Source organism: Lepisosteus platostomus, chromosome 16 (assembly GCF_059453375.1).
Source record: "Lepisosteus platostomus isolate fLepPlt1 chromosome 16, fLepPlt1.hap1, whole genome shotgun sequence".
Lineage (NCBI taxonomy): Eukaryota > Metazoa > Chordata > Actinopteri > Semionotiformes > Lepisosteidae > Lepisosteus > Lepisosteus platostomus.
The window spans coordinates 26,625,830-26,636,591 of record NC_142626.1 but is presented as its reverse complement, the minus strand read 5'-3'; the positions used below and the strand labels follow the sequence as shown (position 1 = coordinate 26,636,591).

At 36.0% G+C, this 10,762-nt stretch overlaps 1 protein-coding gene across 3 annotated transcripts in view; it reads left to right on the top strand.

Annotated features, from left to right (window-relative positions):
* Nucleotides 1-1,550: 1,550 nt before the first annotated feature.
* The window catches only part of LOC148647118 (interferon-induced protein 44-like), a 47,784-nt gene continuing 38,572 nt past the window's right edge, over nucleotides 1,551-10,762 (top strand). The window contains exons 1-3 of one of the 3 annotated variants that reach the window (XM_088609362.1): nucleotides 1,551-2,013; nucleotides 2,937-2,959; nucleotides 4,239-4,265. In XM_088609362.1, coding sequence (XP_088465488.1) covers nucleotides 4,241-4,265 — 25 coding nt within the window. In that variant the 5' untranslated portion in view covers nucleotides 1,551-2,013; nucleotides 2,937-2,959; nucleotides 4,239-4,240. Of the gene's footprint in view, nucleotides 2,014-2,191; nucleotides 2,210-2,435; nucleotides 2,960-4,238; nucleotides 4,266-10,762 lie in introns of those variants that run through there. The other 2 variants (XM_088609361.1, XM_088609364.1) reach the window with 2 other exon arrangements.

Below are 10,762 nucleotides of genomic sequence, written 5' to 3'. Positions count from 1 at the left end.
GGATGTAATGTTATTTTCTAGACCACAAAAAGCCCTCCAGAAGACACTCATTTCTCTAAATCCAATGACAAATTGTGAGGACCACATTGTCTTTTTTGGGTATTAAAATATTTCTTTCTCTGAAAAATATATAACAAAAACATATACAGTATTTGTGTCTAAATTTTGCAAGTCTCTGCTTGGTGCATTGGCTGTAAGATTCAGGCATTCCTTATAAGAGGTCAGGGACTGTCAGCACCAAATTTCTTCTCCTATCCCACTACCACTAACCTCTAAGGCCAGGTTTGTCTTGGCAAGATATTTCTGACTGGTGAGTAACTGCAGAAAACTGCACTAAACAACATCACAGCCTCACTGGGGGCTCTTCAGCTTGCATACCTCTCTAGACATAGTGAAGACCCTGGGTGCCCAACCTTTTTTAATGTAAGATCTACTTTTTAATTCCAGTCCAGTATGATCTACCTGTGTGAATTTGGAGCTCTGATATGGGAAAAACAGACTGTGGGCACATCAGTACAATAATGATACCCATCACTAAAATGACAGCAAATAAAAGCAAGTGACTAATGCTACAGTGAACATGTTCCCCATTTTAGGACAAAGAATGTCATACTTTAATGTGATCATTGGCACTAAGAAGCAACTGCCAGTTTTTCATAGTCAGGGCAGTAGCAGCTGGATTCAAATCTCAGGCAGACCAGAAGGTGTTTATCTGTCATAGTAGATCTGTACTTTGATTTAATAATTTTAATGTGAGAGAATGCAGACTCACACAAATAAGGTGATTTCAAAAAGGCAGACAAGTAAAAGGCACATCTTCTTATGTTGAGATATTTCTCCTCCAACAGCAGCTCCCAGAACTCCCTCTTCATCTCAGTAGTTGCCCTGGCTTTCATCTAACTGGCATTTTGCAGAGTGAGAATCTACTTCTCCACTGCTGTTGTGTCGAGGTGAAAGAGTGATCCCACTTTGAGAGGCTATATCATCCACATCTAAATCTGGGCATAATGGGAAGCACATGTGTGAGGCAACAGGCTCCAGAAATGTCAGTGAAATGTGTGTGGAACTCGGATGAGAGCTCCTGAACTTGTTCAATGTAACGTGCTGTCAAGCTGTGCTGTATCTTTGCCCTGATGCTCAAGCTCTGAATGCATATGATTAGTGTAACACAGGTCTTGGCACTGTTGCTTACTGGAGAGCACTTGTAATTTTCTATTGAACGTGTTGACACTGTTGATTATGTCGATGGCATTTTTATTTTGTCCCTGCAGCTCAACATTCAGCTCATTCAGGCCAGCATGTTTAGACGACTTGAGAAACAGTTCTCTGAACCTCATCAAAAATTTACCTCTGCTGAGACATTGCATGTCAGTGTGCAGCAACAAGTCTATGTGGTCTGCGTCTGCCTCCTCCAGGTGGACATCACAATGTCCATTATGTCTCTCATAAAATCTTCCCACACAATGCTTGCAGATGAATTATGCAGTGATAATGAATAAAATCCAGAAAAGTTTCACTGTTTGCAGAGTGCAATGAATCCACTGGTGAGGCCAGCCATCGCCGGTGCTCTTTCACCATTGCTTCACATCGCCTTGTTACGGTATTTCTTCACAATTGAATGTCCTTGATGGCAGCTGAGATTTCATTTTTCTTTTAATCTCCAAACAGCAAGTCAGCTGCCTCAGCACATGCTTCTTTTATGACCTCTCCATCACTGAATTACTTTTTGTGTTTATCACAGAGCGATGCAATGATTTCCGCTTTTCACTCTTGTATTGGACCTTGTGGAAACCAACTCCTGTGCTGCTAGTTGAGATTTTAACTCTTCCACTTTTCTTTTCCGTAACTCACTTTTAGCAGGAAAGTCCACATCATACATTTTGTGTGGAGTTTTGAAATGTTGTTCTATGTTTCCCTTTCTTTCGTGTAGACGCTAGCATTGCAGATTAGACACACAAACTTTGAATGCAAATGTACAAAAAAATAATCATGCTCCCATTCCCTGTGGTAATGGTAAGTTTCCGTTCTTTATGCTTCACTCATTTTTGCTCAAAAACAACAACTATCAAATAGGCAACAAACTTATCAAACTGTTGGTGAATTTATCATGGCCAGACTGTTTCGCTCCTTATGCACTGTAGCAGATGTAGGGTGCATTTGAAAGTAACACACTTTTTTTATTTACACAGCTCCATCAGCCAGCAACCAGGTAACAGAGACTTTTACAACCTACTCGACAAGGGTTAAACACACACAAGGGCAGTAAAATGTATGAGATTATATGCATAGAATGAATTGAATGGATGATTGGGCTATTGAAAAAAGTAAATAGATTTTTCACAAAACATTCTTGAGATCAACCGCCAAGCACTCCAGTCGTTCGTGATCTACAGGCTGTGAAGACACTTACTAGGTAGTCTCAATTAAGTGTGTGCCCTCATTGTTTACTGATATCACATATGCATTAGAGAATGTTAAATAGTTAGGTCTTAATCCACATTGGTATAACTAGCATATAACAATATGTGCATGAAACCATTTGTGGGTGAGCCCTGTCCTGTCAAGTAATTATATAGACACCAACGTGTAGAAATGTTAGGAACATTGAAAGAGTTTAAGAAAGTGAAAATTGCTGTTATTGTTGTTTCACATACTGTAAGCTGTATGAAATATGTCATTAAGCACAACTTTAATCCCGAACATATCCAAGTGATGAAAGCTTCTCCAAAGGCAGTGATTGTGATGAAAGTGTGACACGAGGAACAGTGCCCTTAATGATTAATGATTAAACATCTTGAAATGATAATCAATACTGAAAGTGAAAATAAAAGTTTCATGTTTATCAGTCATCTCCTGATTGGTTCTCTGTGTTTTCTATAAATATATGTGACTTGAAGCCAAGGTTTAAATCACTATCTTTTTTTTTGGCTGACCAGACCAGAGCCTTTCTTTGAAACTGGTAAGAAAAATATTTTTTTATCCATAAATTTTTAAACAAATGTAAACATTAACATATACATGAATGTATTTTATGTAAACATCTGCATCAATGCTGTACTTAAACTGTTTTGCATTGTAACAACAGAATAACAGATATACCTTTTTAAAGCAGGTCTAGATTACTAGATAATAATTTAATATTAGATGCATTAAATTCTTTACTTTTTTATTTTTAATTACTTTTCTTAGTTAAATACATCATGGTTCCATGCTGTAACACAATAATGTGTGAAAAGTTCCATGGGAGTGAATACATTTTAGGCACTGTACTGTATATCTGACTCTCATATATCAGCCTCTCTCACCTACGGTCTGAACCTCACAGTGCCTTCTTTCTTACCAAAAACTCAAACACATATTGAAATCTACCTCTGCCTCCATGTCAAAACACTCCCCATCATTGTTCTATCCTTTAATTATTCTGTTGGTGTATATTTTTGCACATCTGATGTTGTTTTGCACATTACCTGTTACCTTTTGTTGTTTTGCACATTGCCTGGTGTTGTTTTGCACACTGCCTGTTGTCTCGGTCTTTCTTTTATTATACAAATGTATTGTTGTTATTTTGTACTACTTATCATCTGAGAGCTAGCTATATAGCATTTCGTTATACCATATACCTGTATATGTATATGAGTATAATGACAATAAACTTTTGCCACTCATCAACACCAGTATAACCATTAGTATAACGCAGATTTGAGCATCATCAGCATAGAAATGATAATTTAGACCTTTTTATGTAATCTTAATAGTTAGCCAAGTGGGAACAGGTAAATGAGGAATAGCAGGGGGTCCCAAATCAATTCCTGAGGTACATGTCATGAAATTACTGAATTACATTATTACAATGATTAAATGGTACAGTATAAGTATTGACATGTATGCAGTAAACAGTAAACTTATGTTACTCTCCCTTATTATCTACATATATAATAAAACATTTAAGTTCTTGTATATATTAGTATGTTAGAAAATATAAGTTTTTGATGAATATACTGTAGAAATATGAGGATATTCTTTGAGTATTATAGCTTTATTTAATTAGACACCAGTGTTTATCCAAATTTCCTAATATGTTATTCCAACTTATGCTCTTCTAACTCCCTCAAAACAACCAGACAACACTCAAGTTACAGTGATGTGAAATCTTAACACACTTGGACACATGGATTATAATAAATGTCACAAAATTGATGCTGATTGAATGTAACATGCATAATTCTATTTCCATACAGAAATGGGCAGTTCTGAATCAAAACGAGGTAAGATTAATCTTTCATACATAATCTACAAACAAAAGGTAGCTGAAAAATATTGTTTCTACATTTTATTTTTCATTGTTGAGTTAACCATTACTTGTTCCCTGAGTTTAGACAGTGTGACTAAAATGAGGAAAAGGGAATGGCATTAACTACTACAGATGCAGCCATTCAAAGTGCGCGTTACAGACACGTACCGCAGGTGGCGTCGCGCATTGTGACGCAAGATGACGCTCGGTTCCGCGGTAAGTGATTGGTTGACCGACAGGGGCACTCGTGGTCCGTTGGTCTGTCGTAGAAAGACTTACAGTAAACGTCTTTGCTGTGCCCGTTGTATATATTGAATTTTACCACTGAAGGGAAATCTTAGTAGCTGAGCATAAAAAGAATAGGAGCATACTGTAACGCGTGTGAAGGCCATAAACGATATTAATTTTGGAACATAAACATACAGTATATGGCTGGTCTTGGTACTTTAAAGAAAAAATACACACCAGTATTCCATTTCTCCCTAAACATTTTAAGCATCGAAGTCTTTAACTAAAGAGATACCGGAGTCAACAAGCATACTTTTAGAATTTGATTAAAAGGGAATATAATATGGAATCGTGTATCTAACGAAATTAATAACGATATAATTATATTCATGTACCGCAACACAAGAATAGTACACGCTGTACATTGTCTGTCGATAATGTTTCTGTAGTGCTTTTTCAGCACTCTGCATGTGACTGGGTTAGGTTCCTGACTCCCATGTCACACGGTCTGTGATCGAATCCCATGGAACTATGACTTTATTTTTTAACAAACATTTCTTTGAAAAAATGAAACGTTTCCCTTGGTCAGAGATTAAATAAAACCTCACTCGCACCAAACAAATTTATATTTCTAAATATCACAACATGATCAAATTGAAGTCTTTTTAATAACAATGAATAGTCACCTATGCGTTACAAAATAAACAATTATATTGTTTTGAATCGCGTTTTGATTTAAATCGTAAACGCGTGTTTAAATATATGTGTTTAAAGGCGATATATAAAAGCGCTGATTCTTATGGAATGTGTTCCGCTGGGGATTCAAAAAATTTATTTTTTTTAATCGCGTATCTAAGGAAAATAGCAGTATAACTTTGTTCATGCACATCATTATACAGTATCTCATTTTGTATTTCTATAAAAAAAATGTTTGCCCAGCCACTATTGTTGTTATTGTTTTTATCCTGTAAAGCGCTTTGAGGAGCACAGCTTTCTCACCACTTAGATTACTTTTTGAAACCATCCTTACACAAAGCAGAAACTGATTGTATTTTCCAATGACATACTGTACAAGTGCAAAGATTACAGATTTTAATCGTCTTTTTTCTGAACCAGGGAAAATCTGATCATTTTTCTCTATAACAATAATAAAAAACTTTATTTTACATATCACCTCTAAAAGTGGCATCTCAAAACAATACAGTAGATGTAAACCACAGATTACAAGGTAAATACCCTTAATCGTTTATTAAATTTAATCGTCTTTTTTCTGAACTGGTTTCACAGCGAAAGACACCTCCCCCCTCAAAAACCCAGTAAGTACAGTGCTAGTTAAGAAAGGCTAGGCTCCTCAATGAAATCGCTTTAACATGCTAATACGTTGGTGTAACAGTCCGGGCGTGGCAAGATTCTAATTTCAACCCGTTCACGGTGAAAGGAACCCTTCTTTCATTTGAAGACAATGAACATATTTTAGCCCTGAATGAATTAATAGCAAACATGGTTTACATAAAAGACATTTTTCCAAGAAAGTTTAGCCTTTGTCACTAATGAAACCACTAAATAAAGACATAAATATAAAAATCTTAAGATTTTTAAAATACATGACTTTGCTAAAATTTATTTGAAAATAAAAACGATTACAAACGCCAGGGGAGAGAGAGAACAGGGGAGGGATGTTGGTTTTGCATAAGGGACGGGGCTATGGAAATAAGGTCTGTTTGGGAATGTGGAGTTACATGTTCTGGCTGTTTGTGAATTATCGTTGTTGAGTATGGAGTGTTGAGGTATTGATTTTGTGTAATGCTTTATGTTGAAAATTGAGGTGGATTTTGTTTATGATAAAGAGGATAAACTGGGATGGGAGGAGGGTTTGGTTTTGCATAAGGGGCGGGATTATGATAATTGAAGGAATTTGCGAGAGTATAATGGTTTGATATATTTGATTTTGTATTGTGGTCGTTATCTATGTTTTTGGTTGGTATTATGTTTATATGGTTGTTTTTGTTGGTTGGTTGTTATTATGGTTATTAATAATACGATCTATAGTTGAAATCTGAGCCTAAATAAAAAGAAAAAGCAAGTGATTAGGTTTATGAGCAATCTAATTACTTATTCGTTTAAAACGCTATATAAAATAAAGTTTATTATTAATTTGCTGGACAGAGCGGTGAACATTATTATGCATAAGACAAAGATAACGATCCTGATCAGTTTAGAAATCTGTGTACGCTGTAAGGTTTTTACTTCTTAAACTTTTAAAATACACGTTTCAAATAGAAAGAAATCCTCTTCCTGGTACAGTCGCATGAAGAGAGAGGCGAAACAGCCCTACTTAGCCCTGTCGCAGTACACGAATATAATCATATCGTTATTAAATTCTTTAGATACGCGATTCCATATTATATTAGCAGAAAAGCTTAAAACTACCACTTTTTCACACGCTATTTCACATGTTAGTTAAATACTTCGATGCTTAAAATGTTTAGGGAGAAATGGAATACCGGTGTGTATTTTTCCTTTAAAGTACCGATTCCTGGAATCTGACTGGCTGACACCCTTCTGAAGTGGTTCCATAAGATCTGGTATAGGGAAAAGAAAGCGTTGATAAAAAAAGCCTGGATTCCCATGTATCTCAGAGAGCGAGTGATCAGAAAAAGGAACAGCTGTTACACCCAGGTTTTACGCTCCCTCTCTCTGTTGAATGAATGAAAGCATTTTATTAAAAACGCGTTTGCGTTTGTCTGGGTATTTACCTTGTAATCTGTGGTTTACATCTACTGTATTGTTTTGAGATGCCACTTTTAAAGGTGATATGTAAAATAAAGTTTTTTTTTATTATTGTTATAGAGAAACATGATTAGATTTTCCCTGGTTCAGAAAAAAGACGATTAAAATCTGTAATCTTTCCACTTGTATGTCATCGGACATTAACGAGTACAACCCCCTCTCTGCCGGAGTGCTGGCTGTGACGAATTAAACCGGTTTCACAGGTATTTTCAAAGTAGGAAGTACAGTGTTAACTAGTAGCTAGGCTCTTCAATGAAATCGCTTTAACATGCTAATGCGTTGGTGTAACAGTCCGGGCGTGGCAAGCTTCCAATGTCAACTCGACTCGATTGGAAGACAATGAACGTATTTTAGCCCTAAATGAATTAATAGCAAACATGGTTTACATAAAAGACATTTTTCCAAGAAAGTTTATAATAATACGATCTATAGTTGAAATCTGAGCCTAAATATAAAGGAAAAGCATTTTCAGAGAGCAATCACGCTGTGTTTATGTAGAAAAAGCGATTAGGTTTATGAGCAATCTAATTACCTATTTGCTTAAAATGCTATATAAAATAAAGTTTATTTAAAGATGAATGATAAGTGTCGCAGTTTAAATAATTTTCGTAGTAGGGCTTGGACAGATTCCAAGTGCATTTTTGCAATTTACGTTGCACTGTCCAATGTGCTGTTGTAATACAGTTTAGAATACAGTAAGTCTAAACTGTATCAGCTTTATTTATGGGTTGCAATTTAGAAAAAGTCAAAAACCGCACTCAAAATGCAATTTAGAGCTTTCTGGCAAGAGGAGACACCTAAATTATAATGTAACATGCCACTGTTTGTGCATGAACAAAGTTATACTGCAATTTTCCTTAGATACGCGATTAAAAAAAATAATTTTTTTGAATCCCCGGCGGAACACATTCCATAAGATTCAGCGCTTTTATACAGTATATCGGCTTTAAACACATATATTTAAACACGCGTTTACGATTTAAATCAAAACGCGATTCAAATCAATATAAATGTTTATTTTGTAACGCATAGGTGACTATTCATTGTTATTAAAAAGACTTAAATTCGATCATGTTGTGATATTTAGAAATATAAATTTGTTTGGTGCGAGTGAGGTTTTATTTAATCTCTGACCAAGGGAAACGTTTCATTTTTTCAAAGAAATGTTTGTTAAAAAATAGTCATTTAGCTGTCTTTAGCCCTCTAAGCTGGTTCATACAGAAATGTAGAGAACCAGGCTCAGAACACACAGCTTCATTAGCGAATACATATGCAGGACAACTAGAGAAGACGTTTTACAGAGGATGGATTTTTAGAAACATCCCATCAGTGACATCACTGAAGTCAACTCCTACTGTAGGTAACTGTCGTTTGGATAGTTTCACAAGAACCAGACAAAGGTTTAAGCATCGCTTGTTCTAGATAAAACTGCAAAAAAAAAAAACAACAACCCATAATGTACTTCTTTGCGGCTCTGTTTGCCCAAATCATATATTCACAATGTGAAATTAGAAAATAATATTACGTAACCAAAATCGGCAATATGGAAACAGAACCTGTGTAATTGTTGACAGATGATGTTCTCGTAACATTTTTACAAGACGAACTACAACATTTAAAAAATGACTTGTATGTACTTGATATCTCTAATCAATCCACGGCGATATAGTTAAAGCAGTCCCCGCACAAAACGAAACTAAAACACCCTGGGCATACCGTTTCGCGCTTCTTATCAGTTGCTCAAAATTAATTTGACTGTATGAAATGCATAATATAAACCTAGAAACATATACAGTACGTGAGCAGTATTTACGTAGTATCGGTGTCAAGACATACCTCTAAAATACTGTAAATCAAGTTAAAAATATCTCAAGACCAATTCTGGTCATAATGAAACCATGTTCCGTGTATGTTTTCTTTAAAGTACCGAGACCAGCCATATACTGTATGTTTATGTTCCAAAATTAATATCGTTTATGGCCTTCACACGCGTTGCAGTATGCTCCTATTCTTTTTATGCTCAGGCACTAAGATTTCCCTTCAGTGGTAAAATTCCATATAAATATTCAATACTTAAACGGGCACAGTTAAGACATTAAATATACATATACATACTGTATACAGTACAGTTTGCATACGGAAATATGTTTATGTTCCTAAATCAATCTCTTTTATGAGCATGTGAAAGGCATGGTGAATCGAGTCTCAAAAAATACTGTACTTTGCATGATTGGAAAAAAATGCGTGATTGCAAAATGCTGTGGTGTTACTTTTACAAAGACGGTCAATGAAAAAAATAATGTGGACCAGGGCAATACTTTGAGTTTACAGCTTGATCCAAGGTCATTTATTATTAATACTATTAGTAATATCTTCGTTAAAGACTTTGATGGCTACAGCTCAAACATGAGAGATTGAGCTTTATTAGCTCCACCTTGCGGAAATTCCGGATACTATTATTTTGCTAGCGGTATTTACCGGTAACTTGCGGTATTTACCGGTAACTCGCGGTAGACTGCGTACAGCGTACCGGAAAATAATGCGGTATCGCCCGCGCATTTTGAATGGCTGCATCTGTACCATGGACTTCACAGTGCCCTAAGAAACTTCAGATTCCCTGAAACACAAGCAGAGTTCCTGGACTTCAGGAATTTAGGAATATTTCAAGGACATGAAAGAGGCTTTTATTCTCTTTGGCCTGCAATTAGCAATGGCATTTGCCCTGAGGCTGTAGGACCTAAGGAGGTTAAAAGTTGATCTTTTTCCTCTCTGAAATTCAAGCTGACCTTGTGTAAAACTAGCTGTGTTTCTTAGGTTGATTTCCAAACTGAACTGACTTAATTGAAATATATCCCACAGCTACATTGCATTCCTTGGCCTACCATTCAGAGCTGTAATATTTTCCATTTCTCTGGGACACAAGGATAACAGTGCTGGACCAATTTCTCTAATATATTGAAACAAAGGTCCTGGACCATAGCTTGGATTTGGGCATTAATGCATGTAGGGCACAGAAAGGTCAGTTTGTTTGCAAAAAAGGAGGAACAAAAGTGCCATTTTCATCTTCTTAACCCCTGTGCCTTGCAGCCCAACTCTCAACAGGCTTTTCCAGGAGGATAAGCTAGATTGAACGGGCCAGTTTCTCTGAGCCCTCTGTGAAACTAACCTCTTTACACCATTGTAGTGAACAGGGGTTTTAATTTACTGTAATAAAAATTCTGATGGTAAATTGTGAGAGTACTTTTTAGGAAGCAATCGAACATAATATAATATAAAAGAAAGGAACAGAGGTCTTGTAGCATAAAATCCTATGCTCAATTTAGAAACCAGAAACCACAACCTTTTACAACACATTTATGCACTCGTCATTTTACACAATAGCAGCTTGAATAGTTTTAGGTTGAGATGTCCTTCGTATTTTGCCAAGAACAGTTTTGGAATCTTCTGTAAGAA